Below are 16,869 nucleotides of genomic sequence, written 5' to 3'. Positions count from 1 at the left end.
CTGCTTGCCGTATGGCAGAAACTGGAAGCCCAACCTTGCCACAACAGGTCTCTAAGGCCTCGGCATAATCCTGGCTTTTTACGAGCTCCTGCTCGAGCTCGGCGATTCGCTTCTGCATGGCCGTGCACTGAATGGCCCAGCTCTGCTTATCAAACGCGAATGCCTCCACCTCGGCCCGCAATCGACGCAGTTCATCAGAACGTGTTTTTTCTAATTGCCTTGTACTAGTCATAACTCGCTCCGCTCCCGCAAGCAAACTCTGGTCGTTCCGACGCAACAAATACACCATCACCGCCGGCAACTTACGGAACAGACGTTTTGCCTGGAGCTTTCGACCCTCCGTTCCATACCAACGGAGAAGTTGGTCATTACTCCAGGCTAACGTTACACCACGATTATGTACACGAACTAACAAATCCTTATAATACACACCAAAGTTGTCCATCACTCTTTGGTCCAATCTCTGCTGTTCCTCACTATCCATGTTTCCTCTCTAAACTCAGTCCCCACCGGATTTCTACGGTCTCCGGTCTCACACTTGGGTATGTCGACCCGTTCTAAAAATGTGTCTAAATGGGGTGGATACTCACTTTCCCTGAGCCCTATAGAATAGGAAACACCGCTGTACTTACCTTGGCAGCCGTAGGTAGATAGCGAATTCCGCTCACTCACACCGCAGAAAGTTGATGACAATGATGATCACGTCGGGGTCACCACTTGTAAACACCTCACAGCTAGACCAATGAGGGTTTGTAGCTGGAGGGGAAGGCACCGCGTGTTTTCCTTTTGCTGGTGTGAGTCAAAACGGAGATGTTAGTTAGTTTTCATCTGTTCGCAAGAACAGGGCACAATTAGAATTAAGAATGCACTGGTTCCGTTGCCACGGGTTAGATATGAAGGAGTTGCTTCATATCCCGCTTAAAACTGGCCTGAAACGGATCAGTAGCATTCTGGTTACTCTCCGTTTGTAAACGGGGCTATGCTGTCATTAGAGATATATCCGATCTGTCGCCGGACTGTATATATTCCAATGAGAGCATCAGAATATTCACATATGCGCGGAACAACATACCAGATATATCCCTGAACTCAGCAAGGAAGCGTAACGGTTATTATGTTTTACTCTCGTGTTAAATCTGACTCCAGTTTATATGAAAAATTTAAAATTAGGGTTTAACTATACGTGGAACTTGGGAGTGGTTACACTCGACTCTATCTTGTGCCATCATTCCTCAATATATGCTCCCGGGCTTTAGCATTATTGTTAAATCTCAGTTCGGCGAGGAATCCAGAGGGTAGGAGGCTGACCACCATAATACATGCCTTCCATGCCTGGCTTACATGGATAGTGCATAGACAGTTATGAGCCCAGGGCGGTGAAGAATCTATCGGGCTCCTTAAGGCGAATTTGGGGAGAACCAGCGTACTACGCCCATGGGTCCTCTTATGCCAAACAACACCAGAACCGATCCCACCAGTCCCTTAACAGGCAGATCGTGGTCACCTATCTAACTTGAAGACCCCACTACAGACGTTTACTGTACTAGACCCCTGATCAGTAGGTCCTAGTCAGAATTGCCCCCCTGAGTATTTAAACGGAATTTCGGCTGAAAAGAAGATAAAATGGATTAGAGTCATGAAGACCACGCAAGTTAAAAATAAGAATTTATTGAACAGGCAGGTAGGTTATTATCTTCAATTTCCAAAATCAATTATAAAGGTTAAAAACAGAAATACCGAGTAAAAGAGTTCTTACCAGCCTGTTTAGCTACACACAGAACATCGAGTATGCGCAGTGCGGGAAGTCGATTGCGATCTTCCTCGACAGGATTGTCTCCCTTCCTTTTAGGCCAAATCCCGCGTTTGATCTAGGCGGCATTACCATAAATTAACCTGGCCGAATCATAAATCTCGAATTTCGGCCCCCACCATTTGGGGCTGCTGTTAAAACAATCAGTGGGGAAATCGAGAAAAGGAGATGATTACCAGAGAGGACATTCCATTGTGTTAGTTTTTTCTTGAGTTGCTGAAACTATGTTTTTTCAAATTCTATTTGGTATGAAACATATTTCATTCAATGGCTTGAACCATGGAGAAAATGTACATACCAAACATGCCAAGTGGATGTAATATTATGGTGCAGTTGTCATGAAAATACCCTTTTGTTTAACCATTGTACATGCAATCAATGTTATTATTACATAATGCATAATACAATAATACAATGAAAACATGTGCATGGTTTGTAAGGTTTTCCGGGATTTGTAAATAAGATATACAGATGGTTTATAGATGGTTTATAGTCCAGATCCAGAAAAGAAATACAAAGTGTAATGTCCGAGGGGCCCAAATGAGGGCACTGTGGTACTGTCCCGTGCAGTGGCCCCCACCAGGTGCCGGTCGTTTCACCCTTTACGACCCCAAAACACCCACACCCACAACCACAGACAAGGAGACTAGTTCCCCTTATCTTGGTTGTGTCCAGGTGGTAACATTCCAGACAACCAAATGGCCTGCCCATTCAGAGGAAATCCGAGTGACTGATTGTTTTACCACCAGGCTCTCGGGTCCTTTGAATTACACGCTGCGTCCCAGTATGCTGGCTCGGTCAAATGTCAGCCTTTTCTGGGTCCCAGTTTGACTTCCCTCTTACAGTGCATATGAGCTGGGACATCTGTCCAGACAAATTTTGATTATGAGATCTAATGAGGTTACGAACATGGGCTCAGCCCCGTGTGACTGGAGATGTGCACATCCATGTATAATATCAGCTTTAAAGAAAACATGAACTAAAAAGGCTGAGATTAGTAAATCTTCCTGTTTCAAAATTGCTTCCCTTTTATTTCCATTTTGAAAAGCGTGGTTTTTACAGTCTCATAGTGACATCACAGGCCTCGGCTATAAGAACCAAAAGCAGAGCTCTAATAAAGAACAGAGAACTCTGAGATCATTTTCCAACTTACCCCCTTTTTTTTGGCTTTATTAGGACGTAACCTACGCAGACATGCGTGGGTTTCGGCCTGCCCAGGGCGGCTCTGCGATCCGGACGTCCAGGGAAGGAACGGAGTACGCTGAAGTGAAGCGCAGCGTGGAGGGGTGCAGAGAAGTCACCTACGCCCAGGTGAACAAGAGATGATGGAGCCGAACGGAGACTCTTCGCCTGATGTCTGCGGGTGCAATGAGCCAGCGGGGGTGAGATGGCCCTGGACTCACGCCATGGAGGGGGGGGGGGGGGGGGGGCGCTGTTAACCTGACTTTGCCTAAGCTCGAGAATCGAGCAGAACGTCAAATTTCGGAAACTATGTGTGTGAAAGAACTTATGTGACGCCAGAGCAGCTTGTATCATACTGTAAGGAAATGATGCACTTTAGCGTTTGCTATGAAAAAAAAGTGTAACTGTCATTGTGCAAAGCAGAAACTACCTGTTGGAAGGGCTACCTGTAGTGTCCAGCATTTACATTTGACTGCAGGGAGACATGGGCAGTGTGCAGGTACAAGGTACAGGTACTATGACGAAAAGCTTGATCGCCCTCTTTCAGTTATTTCAATGCTAAGGGTACATACTGGATTTCAGACTTTTAGTGGGAAGAATGACTGAAAACCAGTATGTACCCTTTAATTAAAGACAAGCTGAACAGAATGGCTCCAAATACACAAGAAAACTGCTATTTCTGCTTAATAAAGTGTTTGCCATTCAACAATCTCATTCCTTTTTATGAGTACCTTGGTAAATGGTAAATGGACTGCATTTATATAGCGCTTTTACCCAAAGCGCTTTAGAATTGATGCCTCTCATTCACCCATTCACACACACACTCACACACCTACGGTGAAAGGCTGCCATGCAAGGTACCAATCAGCTCGTTGGGAGCAATTAGGGATCAGGTGTCTTGCTCAGAGATACTTCGACATAATAATAATAATAATAATAATTATAATAATCAATTTAGCGCTGTTATAGAAATATTTAAAAAATAACAAAGAATCAAAAAAGTTCAAAAGAAAAGCTGCTTTTGTTGTTTTTTTTCTTTAAGTGGCATCCCCCGGTAGTTCTGCCTTCCATCTTCATCCATTCTTCCTCACTAGCCCATAATTTAGAACACCTGCTCCAGCCCCTGGACCTCAGGACCCAGTGTCACAGAGTGCACCTCCTCCACCCCCTGGCCCTCAAGATCCAGTGTCACAGAGAGCACCTCCTCCACCCCCTGGCCCTCAAGATCCAGTGTCACAGAGAGCACGTCCTCCACCCCCTGGCCCTCAAGACCCAGTGTCACAGAGAGCACCTCCGCCACCCCCTGGCCCTCAAGATCCAGTGTCACAGATTTACAATTTATTTGTCGCGATAGACTTCATGTATGTGTTGGGGGGGGGATTGTTTGTACTGTTTATTTAATTGTATCGTAACTATTAAGAGGTTATTTAATTTTGCTGCACAGACAGAGTTCACATTTTGTGTCTGGTGACTTATTTTATTTTTATGAGCGACATAGCTCAGGAGGTAAGACCGATTGTCTGGCAATCGGAGGGTTGCCGGTTCAAACTCCGCCCTGGGCATGTCGAAGTGTCCTTGAGCAAGACACCTAACCCCTAACCCCTAACTGCTCTGGCGAATGAGAGGCATCAATTGTAAAGCGCTTTGGATAAAAGCGCTATATAAATGCAGTTCATTTACCATTTATTTATTTATTTATTTATTTATTTATTTATTTTTACTTTGTCCATGTCTCCAGATGAAAATGAAATCCTAGACAGGGACCAGGTGTGTTCTGCAGTACTGCGCAAGCCTACAGCTCCAGTTCCAGGAGAGCTTCAGGCTCTGACGGCTTCTGTTGTCACTCAGCTTTTAACCGATCAATTAAAGCAGCTGTTTGCACAGTCATCTCATCTGGTATACCCTGGGTTTGGAGTGTTTGGTGATGTTAAGATGAAAGAAACAAAGACCATCTTGGCTTTGCAGTATAGCTTGTAAGCATTTGTCCTACCACCGAAGAGGCTGTCTCTAGGTTTCAATCGTGTCGGGTGTGTGTATGTAGATATAAATTTGACAACGGCAGGATTGTTTTGTTTAGCATGCTTCCGTTCGCATTCCCACATAACTTCAACCTTCAGCCCATACGTCTTTGTAAGAGTTTCCAGTTTGTCATCAAAACGCTTTCTTAAAACCCCATATGGTATGTGGTGTGGTTAAACGGGTCAAGCCCTGTACTTTCGATAAATTCGTCACGATATTTTAAGCACGCCTCTCTTAGCAGGAAATCAAAAACACCATCAGCGACTTCGTTGTACCACTTGTCAAACTCGGCCTTGTCCTTATCCGACGTGGCCTCATAACCATAGTGATGTTTGTCGGGACAAGGGCCTCGGTTGTTGTTATTTTCCTGATTGTTAAATTTGTGTGGGAAATGCCCTTTCTCCACAGCGCTCAGATTTAACGCTGCGGCCATTTTAGCAAGACGCATAGGGATGAACAAGTAGCTATCTGTGTATCGCTGCTTAAAACACTCGTCGTACATGGAAATCAGCCTACACCCCATCATGGTGATTTTTGGAGTAATGCCCACTTTGGAAAAATGTTCCAAGAGAATAAAATTGACAAATCCCGCAGCGTTGTGTGCTAGCCATATATACCCTACATACTTGGAACATCTAAATTTACTCAAAAGTTTTTCAATACAGTCACCCTCTTCATCTGTAAGCTCTTCAGCAGCAGCAGGAAACTGATTATAGAGGAAATGTTGGCAGCTGCGACACCAGTACTTGCCAGTAGACAGTAGCAGCCGTGCTCCTATACTGCAAAGCTTATAGCTTTTGAACGGAAATTATTTCAATGCCAATGGATGAAAGAAGCACATGTCCAAAGCCCTGTAGCTTCACTGAGGATGCCGGGAACCATCACTGCTGTCGTTGCCGCACTGGAGCAGGAGTGGTGGTGTAGAACTCCGGAATGGGGCCCACGTTGCCAATGAGACGGAGGCGGACGGCAACCAGATTTCGTCATGGCATTTCCCAATGAAGGCTCCTCAGGGCTCGCATGGGGGCGCCACCACAGGTACCGGGTCATGGAGGAGAGGATGGAAAACAGTGCTAGTATGCAATAATGACACGAGTTCCTTCATTTTCTCAGATTAAAAGCTTGAGGTGTATACAAAATATAGATAATCTAAGCATATTTGCCATGGTGAGATCACATAAAGAACCATGAAACATAAGGAAATGCAGTTTCCAACAGTGGGTACTTCGGGGTTGAAACTCTTGCCTTAAAGAGAGACCAGTTTGTGAGTTATATGAGGCTGAAGAGTCCATGCGTCTTTTAAAAATTGGGGGGAAATGCATTCTGCAGAGATTAGATGAACGTATTACTGCTTCTGCCCATCAGGCGTCACAACGAGGCTAATCTTGCGTTGCGCTATCGGAAGCGACTCCTGCCAAATGGATGCACTGGAAGAGATGCATAGCCCGGTCCCGAAAGCCAAGACGATTGGCGATCGCGTTTTTGAGTTTCGCTTAATTCGCTGACATAAGGGCCACTCCGGGCGAGGGCAGGCATCTAAGCAATAAGGTTCGAAGAATTATTTTTCAATACGTCACTATTTAAATATTATTTAACAGTTGGGCACAGTGGGCTGCTTTAAAGCGCCACATTGCACTACTAATATGCTTACCGAATGAGTATATTAGGAGAGGAATTGGAACCCGTCTCTTATTTTTTATTTATTTATTTTAACCATCGTATTGCACTCTTTATTTAAGACGAAAATGCAATGTACGATTAAAGAAAACTATGACAAAGTTGCAAAAGCACATGCTACAAAGCTGCCTGGAACCAGCCATATCCGGGGGCAGATGCAATGGATGACGCGCAACGCCATTCACGTGAGCATGCAATTGTAGAGACAGTGAGGCCAATACCTAGGCTATGCAGAACATGTCCGTACAGGAGGTATAATTTGTCCTCAACATGTGCGCCCAGTCGTGTGGTCACATGCCTGATCCCATGCACGGTGAAGAAGTCAGAGCAGTGACGTGGAGAAGGCTACATCAAATCCCTTCTCCACTGTGATAAGCCTAGACACCCGTTTAAGTGTCATGGAATACAACGATACACTTATGAATGCGGAACGTACGCATTCGCGTCTTGCAACAGCATGATATTGAGAGAACGAGTCAACATTAAGCCTGTCTCATTAAAATGGACATTAGCAATCCCTAAACATTCAGCATCGTAATCTGACAGCTAAATTAGATAGCCAGATTGTATCCTCGCAGATTTAACACCAATATGAATTTAATGTTTTCATTTTTCTGTCGCGATGATTGGGTCCCGATATGGAACCGGCTTTTTAAGTGCAAATCGTGAATCAGTGGAGAAAACTTTATCTGGTTCTGAAGTTGAAAGCCAAAAGCTGCATTGCATTTTACAACATTGGCTGTAGCCTACTTGCCGGTAACAGTCTAACACTCCTTGTAGTGTAGCGATTCAGTGAAGGGTAGAATGCAGCTTTGAACAATTTAGACGACTCTGCATCTCTGCTCTTTGCAACACGACCTGCCGCCCATGTTCAATCTGCCAAACCTATAACATCCAGAGCTTAACTGGCCATCTCGCAGCCCAATCCTCCCGGAATTGGGATGGCAGGTATGCCATCCCGCCAAGTTACGCCTTGGCGGGGGCATGCCCCATACCTATATATTTATATATATATATACCTATACAGCACCGAGAGTTTGGCACTTTTCAGGGTTCCCCACAGAAATAACCACAACAGCCACAGACACTCAGCCCTTAAAAACATTAACTTCTGTACATTCTGACCCCATTTCAACAGACAGATTTCATAAACAACTTCACATGTCCACACAATAAAGCCCCAAACTAAGGGGATTTTGCGTTTTCTCTTTCTTCTTCTTCTTCTCATTCTTATTTTTCCTGCCGCCTATCCCACTAATAACATGTCTCCCCATTGGACATTTTGCCGACACCCGCCAAATCTTCACCTACATGACCCAATGAAAGACTCGCATACACACGCAAAATACTCATACCTTTTTACTCTGAAACATTTTCAGTACAAACAGCTAGTCTGCCTGTGGCCTAGTGGGTAAGGTTACAGTCTTGGGAACACAGGGTCATAGGTTCAAGCCCAGCTAGGAATATGTTTCTTTAACCTGCTTTTACCCTCACTAATAATTGTCTACTACTTCTCAATTATTGCTTTTGCACCATATCTACCAGCCGTTCACCGAACGTATACACTGTATTATGACGTACCGTCTGCACGTTCAATTGTTAACCGGCTACAATATTGCAAAGCCATATGGATTCAACGGGAGCTCTTCCGTGCTTACTCGCCTGTGTTCTTCTTTAAAACCACGGACAGGTTTGCTAATGATATTTCACGCATTGCATAGCTATGTCATGGTGCTGCCCTAACAAAGTGACAGACTGGTAAACCTCCGGTTGAACGATTGAATCCCGCCTCGTCCTCAGGCAGATAATTTCCTCTTTTACACTAACGTTCTCTTACGCTTATATTTGCTTTACCAAAACTCACTCATGGCCACCCATATGCATTTCATGATGGCAAATGTATTCCTTTTATTAAAAAGTTACACCAGTTCACCGCTGTGCCATTTCTACTAACTACATTTCTTCACTTGGCTACCATACAAAACCTTCTTATCAGCAAACGCCACGTTTCTACATTCATGTTACCTCGCCCTGTTCTCTATCTAGCCACATACAAACAATTACTACGTATGTACGTTCTGCAACTCCCCATTAAAACATTACATTTAAAATCATGATTCGCTCATAATTATAACTACTAGTACTGAACATGAAAAAAAACACAGCAGTGCAATAGATATCACATGTTACTTAACCCTCCACTTTAACAGCTAATGCTTTATAGCGACTGTTATATATACCATTCGATAAGGAATGTAAGCTCGCTCATAATTTCATCCTAATTTCTCTCACACTGTTGTTATTTTCTCGTATGCAAAGCCTGCTGGGACATATGCGTCTGCTCCTATTCTCCACTATCATGTTTTCCGGTTCTAGTTTAGCAAAACAGCGAAGAGGATTCCTACCTGCAGATAAGCCTATCAAAATGCCTTATAAACCTTACAAACACTAAAAGTGCATCTCCACGAAATAACAGACAACGGAGCAGGACAGAAGGCTACACAAGTTGCGACCTAGGGAGTTATAATTCTACGGCCTTGCTGATTCTTTTGTCAGTCAAGACTCGTTGGATGGACGTCAAATCCGTGAGTACATACACTGGCCATATTTCATCTGCGTTTCTGATGCGTTTACACTTACGCCACCCTTTCTCACAGCCACTGTTTTACATATATAGCAAACTGAACCTGCTGAACGGTACACGTTCATCAGACTGTATACAAATTCACACAACGATAGCCATAATCCACAACCGTTTCTTACAGGGTCACTTCGCATTTCTCACTCTCATAATAAAACGCTTTGCAAAAAGAAATGATATCTCATAAAAAACACGTTTTCAACGTACAAAAATGCCAAGTTACTCAAAAGTATTGATATCAAAATGACGCCAAGTTACGGTACTACAAATAATATAGGCTATCTTGCCTCACCGAAATGACATAAGATGTATTAAAAAGCAATGCTACCCAATATTTCCTCAATTCTTTCAAGTCACTTGGTGTCATTTTGATATCAATACTTTTGAGTAACATGGCATTTTTGTACATTGAAAACATGTTTTTTATGAGATTTCTATATACAGCAAACACGACAACATATGGGTAATAGCCTTTGCAATATAGTCTGTCATGGTTCTGTTTTACTGTTTCTGTGTTTCCTTGTTGGGCCGCCAGATGGCGGCACTTCTGTTTTGTGTCCTGCTCGTTCCCCTGTTAATTGTATTATTGTTTTCCATTATTGTCTTGTTATTCTATCATTGTTCCCACCTGTGTCTTGTTATCCCCTCCTTTTCTGGTTTGATTGTTTTTTGAGTTCACTTGTGTCTTGTTACCCCCTGTCTATTTAAGTTCTTTGTCCCCTTGACTCGGGTGCTGTTCCTTGTGTTTGTTTCCTACTTGTGTTTGTTTCTGACCATATGTACCTATCCTTGTACTCTGCCTGCCTGTGTTCTGTTCTGCCCTGCCCGTGTTTTTGAGTTCCTCTTGTTTTCTTAGATATTTTTGGAGTTTGTGTTTTTGCCCATCGTGGCCTTTTCTGTTCCCCATTTGTGTTTGCCCTTTTGTTAGTAAAGTCTTTGTTAATTTTCCCTTTTGAGTTTGTCTTCCTTACTCTGCGCCTGGGTCCTAACCCCCGTACCCATGACAGTCTACAGATACAGACACTACAAACTATGTTCATTAACATTCTGGAGAAACTGTGTTTTTTGATATCACATTCGAAATATTAGTATGATAGAATTTTTAAAGAGGTTCCCCTATTTTCTTCCGCGTGAAGTTCCCTGTCTTGTCGCGCGATTATTCATAACCTAGAAATGAAATAATTTCCGGAACAAGAGATTAACGAGGTTACGTCCTAATAATTATTTAATTTGCACTACCTAATTAAGGCAATGTCTAATAGGCTATTTATGATCTGAAAGGTGCCATTCGCGACCCGTTTGAGTGGGGGGGGGGAAATTCTGCACATTCTCGCGCTGCACATTCATGTCAATTTCGAAAGCTATCGGGTTAACTCGCAGTTCCGTTACGAAATCGGCTACATGGAGTTAATGAAATGTTTTCTTGCGTTTGTGTTCTCAAGCTGCATGATCCGCACAGGTAAGGGACGTTTATTTGACAGCAGACTACAGTTAAAAGCAGGGCAAGTAGCCTACCTATTATTTAAAATTATACTAAATAATGCTAGTCGTTTCGTGTCGTGTTGGGGTTAATCCAGTGATTTATTATTATTATTTTGCAAGGGAGTTTTTTTTATACGACAAATCAATCGCCTTACCTATTATTTCTTCTAAACACGTTATAATAAGCGAAAGAAATTGGCTATTTTGCCATTGTGGTCTCATGCTACTTATAAAATAAAACAATGAATTAACCCTCTCTCCCTCTTTCCACCTCTTCCACTTCAGTGGTTGAGAGTCTGTCTGTCAGTGTTGAGCCACAGGTTACTGCCTACTTGGGGGGTGAAGTCACACTGCGTTGCCAGTTCATTAAGGGAGGCTCAGCTGCAAATGCCACACAGGTCGAATGGAGGAAGGAATCATTTTCCGAACCTTTAGCCGTTTTCCATTCTGAATTTGGTAAGACTTACTCCAAATCTTCGGATGGACGAGTCAGTTTCACCAGCAGCTCTGTGGATGATGCTTCCATCAGCATCATTAATATTAATGAGACAGATGAGGGAAAGTACACCTGTAAATACAACACTTTCCCTTGGGGAATTAAGGAAGCCACCACCACTGTGAGGGGTAAGAGAGCCACATTTCATACTGTACCAGTTTTTCTTTGAAGTTCCAGTGCTGTCGTTTGTTTTTCAAATTGGAGGCAGTATAACGTATTCAATTTTAGTTCATTCAAGTGTAACAGGACCACCAAATTACATCATGACATATATATTTCCTGGCAGAATTCAATAAGCAAAACGTTAAAGACAGATTCCTTCTCACATTATGATTTTAGAGTTTTGAAGATTATGTGCAGGAAGATTTTGTTCTACAGACTGTTTCTATCAGACACTGCTTAAATTGTTCCTGGAATAACTATCCCATGTGAATATTCAGAAAGTATTCATAATGAAAAATATTCATAATATATTTTGTTTCCACTGGCCTGTTACAATTATATTATGAATGTACATTAGAGTTGTAACCAAACAATCATGCTAATGGCTGCAAATGCATATCCAAGCAGTCAAACCCTGGGAGCACTCAACAGCAGTGGCGTCTGGGATTGTAACTGCCCTGCTGCTCATAGTCCTCATAGCAGCAGCACTGTACTTCATCATGATGAAGAGGAGGCAGAGGTGAGAGGCTTTGGTTGTTGCAGAGAAAAAAAGAACAGGCTCCCGAGTGTGCAGATGTAATTAAAAAATTCACGATCAATTGAGACCACTTACCCATTGCAAAGAATGAGTTTTCCCATCTCCAATGTTGCAATCCTCACTGTTTTGTATATTTTTTTTTTTAGAATTAATTATAACATAAAAATAATGTGTTGACTGTAGGAATATCATCATCCTAGATTTATGTATCTAGATTTATGATATATTTAGGAATAAAAAACTTAAATAATGTAGTAATCTTCCACTTTGTTTTTAATATTTGGTATGCAAAAAATGATTTCAATTTAACTTTGAAGAGGGATATATATACTACATGCCAAAAGTATGTGGACGCCTGACATCCAGCATCTCATCCAAAATTATGGGCATTCATTTGGAGTTGGTCCACCCTTTCGTGCTATAACAACCTCCAGTCTTCTGGGAAGGCTTTATACTAGATGTTGGAGCATTGCTGCAGGGATTTTCCTCCATTCAGCCAGAAGAGCATTAGGTCGGGCACTGATTGGGCGATTAGACCTGGCTCACAGTTGGCTTTCCAGTTGATCACCATGGTGTTGGATGGGGTTGAGGTCAGGGCTCTGTGCAGGCCAGTCAAGTTCTTCCACACCGTTCTCGAAAAAACCATTTCTATATGGACCTTGCTGCGTGCCCGGGGGCACTATCATGCTGAAACAGAAAAGGTCCTTCCCCAAACTGTTGGGGAAGCACAGAATCGTCTAATATCATTGTATGCTGTACCATTAAGATTTGCCTTCACTGGAACTAAGGGGCCTAGCCCAAACTATGAAAAACAGCCCCAGACCAAGGGGTGTCCAGATACTTTTGGTCATATAGTGTACATTGTTAACTCATATAGGTTCTTAAGGGTAAAACAATCAAACAATCATAGTATAAGTGACCATTAAAATGTTATAGAGGTCAAGCATGCCACAGGTATTTGGTGGTATTCTGTATTTTGATGTTTTTACAATAGAAAATTAAATTATGGAGTAAAGCATTTTAGCATATGTCCAGCATACATGTACCACGGCTTGTGTCTGGTTTAAGTGGTTAGCATTAGAGTAACTGCTTCCTGAAAAAGATCACACCTGTCAAAATGCATGTAGCTCACTGCTTACTGTACCACAAGGGCAGCAAATGCAGAAAATCTGAAATTTCAAACCAAATGCAGCACCTAATTTCACTACAACTGCAAGTTATGCATCTGAAAAAAAAGGTCTGTGTGTGCGTATTTGTGTGAAAGCATAAATCTATATATAATTGTATAAACAGATAAGCGTACATTATGTAGTATATAAGTATGTAAATGTATACATGTAAAGGCCACTGTTGTTTCGTGTAATGAGGAGGGATAAGCTGAAATGCAAAAGTGGCGCGGTAGATGTCACATGGTGTGAAATGCGCCGCAGAAACCTCACTGCCGTGCGTGGCTTCCCCAGATGCGACGCTGCGGCCCAGAGCCGCAGCAGCAGAAGGAGCAGCAGCAGCAGCAGCAGGCGTAAGTGTCACCCCATTCACCACATGACTTCTGCATGCCCATTCGACACAAAACCAACTTCCTTCATCGGCGCTTTTCCAGCCAGCCAGTTCACGTTTTGAGAAAAGCTCCGTGTCGTAAACCAACTTCTTCATCAGGTTTTCAGCCCGCCCTCGGAGAAAGCTCCCTGTCGTCTGTGTTCAGGCATGTCCCGGGAGAGAAGAGGAGGTACGGTCATGCAGTTTCTTTATGATCTGATTCACATGTTTGGTGGTGGGGGGTGGGGGGGTGGGGGGGGTGGCTGTCATGGTGGTCCGTGAAGGACAGAATTTGCCTGATATGTTTACAGAAAAAAATTTTTAAAAATCAATTGTGCTGCAAGAGATCTGAAACATCTAGCCAACCATTGGCAAGGAGACGGTGGAATCATAAGGACAGCCAGCATGCCATAGCAGCTGGCAGTGAATGGGCATAGTGTAGGACCATTTCCCCCTATTGTACGTCGCTTTGGATTAAAGCGTCTGCCAAATAAAGGTAATGTAATGTCCTGTATGAGGTGGCACAGTGGTGCAGCGGATAGCACTGTTGCCTCACAAGAAGGAAGTTCTGGGTTGATGTGTCAGCCAGATTATGTCTGCGTGGAGTTTGCATGTTCTGCAGGTTATGAAGCTTCCAGGGGCCCTGACTGACAGGAGCCCTCAAAAAATATTAGAACAGGACTTTGTGGGGGTAGCGGGGCCCAATGTGGGATCTCTTTTCATGGGGCCCCAAAGGTCCCTGGTGGCCTACGGACATTAGAAGTAGGGAGTGAAGTGTGGACAGACTTTTTTTCCCTGAACTGCTGGATGTGCTCAGCACCACGTTGATGAGAGCAGGGCAGCTGTCTCCCGTTCTCCGGAGTGCTCCGTTTGTTTTTCACATCGGTTTTATTCGCAGTGCCGATAATCAGGCCAGAGCGCAACCGCGTCTTGTGGCGAAAAACACAATCGGCTCGTATTTTGGAAGGCCTGGCAGTGGTGGCTGATTGCCTTCAGATAGATAGATGCGTAGAGGGCCTAAGGGAATTTGACTTATGTTCAAGTTGAGCTTGTTTTCGTTTGTATACTAGCGCTGGGTAACTCTTCTACCGCTGCTGTGAGTGCCATCCCTGAGGTGCTCTTGTGTTGGTGCATATGAGCTAGGACATCTGTCCAGACAAATTTTGATTATGAGATCTAATGAGGTTACGAACATGGGCTCAGCCCCGTGTGACTGGAGATGTGCACATCCATGTATAATATCAGCTTTAAAGAAAACATGAACTAAAAAGGCTGAGATTAGTGCATCTTCCTGTTTCAAAATTGCTTCCCTTTTATTTCCATTTTGAAAAGGGTGGTTTTTACGGTCTCATACAGACATCACAGGCCTCGGCTATAAGAACCAAAAGCAGAGCTCTAATAAAGAACAGAGAACTCTGAGATCATTTTCCAACTTACCCCCTTTTTTTGGCTTTATTAGGACGTAACCTACGCAAACATGCGTGCGTTTCGGCCTGCCCAGGGCGGCTCTGCGATCCGGACGTCCAGGGAAGGAACGGAGTACGCTGAAGTGAAGCGCAGCGTGGAGGGGTGCAGAGAAGTCACCTACGCCCAGGTGAACAAGAGATGATGGAGCCGAACGGAGACTCTTCGCCTGATGTCTGCGGGTGCAATGAGCCAGCGGGGGTGGGGCGCTGTTAACCTGACTTGGCCTGAGCTCGAGAATCGAGCAGAACGTCAAATTTCGGAAACTATATGTGTGAAAGAACTTATGTGACGTCAGAGCGGCTTGTATCATACCGTAAGGAAATGATGCACTTTAGCGTTTGCTATGAAAAAAAAGTGTAACTGTCATTGTGCAAAGCAGAAACTACCTGTTGGAAGGGCTACCTGTAGTGTCCAGCATTTACATTTGACTGCAGGGAGACATGGGCAGTGTGCAGGTACAAGGTACAGGTACTATGACGAAAAGCTTGATCGCCCTCTTTCAGTTATTTCAATGCTAAGGGTACATACTGGATTTCAGACTTTTAGTGGGAAGAATGACTGAAAACCAGTATGTACCCTTTAATTAAAGACAAGCTGAACAGAATGGCTCCAGATACACAAGAAAACTGCTATTTCTGCTTAATAAAGTGTTTGCCATTCAACAATCTCATCCCTTTTTATGAGTACCTTGGTAAATGGTAAATGGACTGCATTTATGTAGCGCTTTTATCCAAAGCGCTTTAGAATTGATGCCTCTCATTCACCCATTCACACACACACTCACACACCAACGGTGAAAGGCTGCCATGCAAGGTACCAATCAGCTTGTTGGGAGCAATTAGGGACCAGGTGTCTTTCTCAGAGATACTTCGGCACGCCCATTTTTACTGTTCCATGTACCCAAGGGGGCGACATAGCTCAGGAAATAAGAGCGGTTGTCTGGCCAACCCTCCGACTGCTAGACAACCGCTCTTACCTCCTGAGCTATGTCGCTCTCTTGGGTAAATTGAACAGTCAAAATGAGTTACAGCACTGTATGTAAGTATCTATGCTTTGACAAGTAATACACTGACACAAAGTCCAGTTGAATCTGGAATATTATGTATTACATGCATACACACACACAAACACACACACACCCAGACACTGTAACAGTAACGCGGCCACACACAGACACTGAAATATGGGTTCACACAATTACACACGCTGGAAGAGGTTTGGAGTCCGGCAGAGGCAAAAGCACACACTAAATTACACGCAGATAAAGACCACACATGGCATAACTCAGAGAGTTTGAATATTTCTTTTTATTCAAAACGCATTTGTGTGTCTATAGGTTTAACATCAGAGGGTCGCTATAGAGAGCATGTTGTGATCGTCACCTCGCACCCCCCCACCGCCAATCCACAAGCCAGATGTTGGAACCCTTCTAGTGACCCTTGCGATTCAATAATAATAATAATAATAATAATAATCAATTTAGCACTATTATAGAAATATTTAAAAAATAACAAAGAATCAAAAAAGTTCTAAAGAAAAGCTGCTTTTGTTGTTCTTTTTTCTTTAAGTGGCATCTCCCGCTAGTTCTTGCCTTCCATCTTCATCCCTTCTTCCTCACTAGCCCATAATTTAGAACACCTGCTCCACCCCCTGGCCCTCAAGATCCAGTGTCACAGAGAGCACCTCCTCCACCCCCTGGCCCTCAGGACCCAGTGTCACAGAGAGCACCTCCGCTACCCCCTGGCCCTCAAGATCCAGTGTCACAGAGAGCACCTCCTCCATCCCCTGGCCATGAAGCGTAGCTGAGACAGCCGCTGGAACTAGGCTTTCTAGGGATGTGAAAAGCGTGTGTGTGTGAG

At 43.6% G+C, this 16,869-nt stretch overlaps 1 protein-coding gene across 14 annotated transcripts in view; it reads left to right on the top strand.

Annotated features, from left to right (window-relative positions):
* Positions 1-15,675, top strand: part of LOC135234214 (T-cell immunoreceptor with Ig and ITIM domains-like) — a 30,693-nt gene extending 15,018 nt beyond the window's left edge. For 10 of the 14 annotated variants that reach the window (XR_010324051.1, XR_010324050.1, XM_064298621.1 and 7 more), the window contains exon 6: positions 2,987-3,701. Coding sequence is in view for 9 of the 14 variants with exons in the window: in XM_064298621.1 (XP_064154691.1) it covers positions 2,987-3,136 (150 nt within the window). In the remaining 5 variants the exon portion in view is untranslated. Of the gene's footprint in view, positions 1-2,986; positions 3,702-11,096; positions 11,990-13,437; positions 13,621-15,002 lie in introns of those variants that run through there. The other 4 variants (XR_010324056.1, XR_010324054.1, XR_010324052.1 and 1 more) reach the window with 4 other exon arrangements.
* Positions 15,676-16,869: the final 1,194 nt, after the last annotated feature.

The sequence above is a fragment of the Anguilla rostrata genome, chromosome 1 (assembly GCF_018555375.3).
Source record: "Anguilla rostrata isolate EN2019 chromosome 1, ASM1855537v3, whole genome shotgun sequence".
Lineage (NCBI taxonomy): Eukaryota > Metazoa > Chordata > Actinopteri > Anguilliformes > Anguillidae > Anguilla > Anguilla rostrata.
Note: the sequence above shows the minus strand (reverse complement) of the source record. Positions and strands in the feature narration are given on the sequence as shown.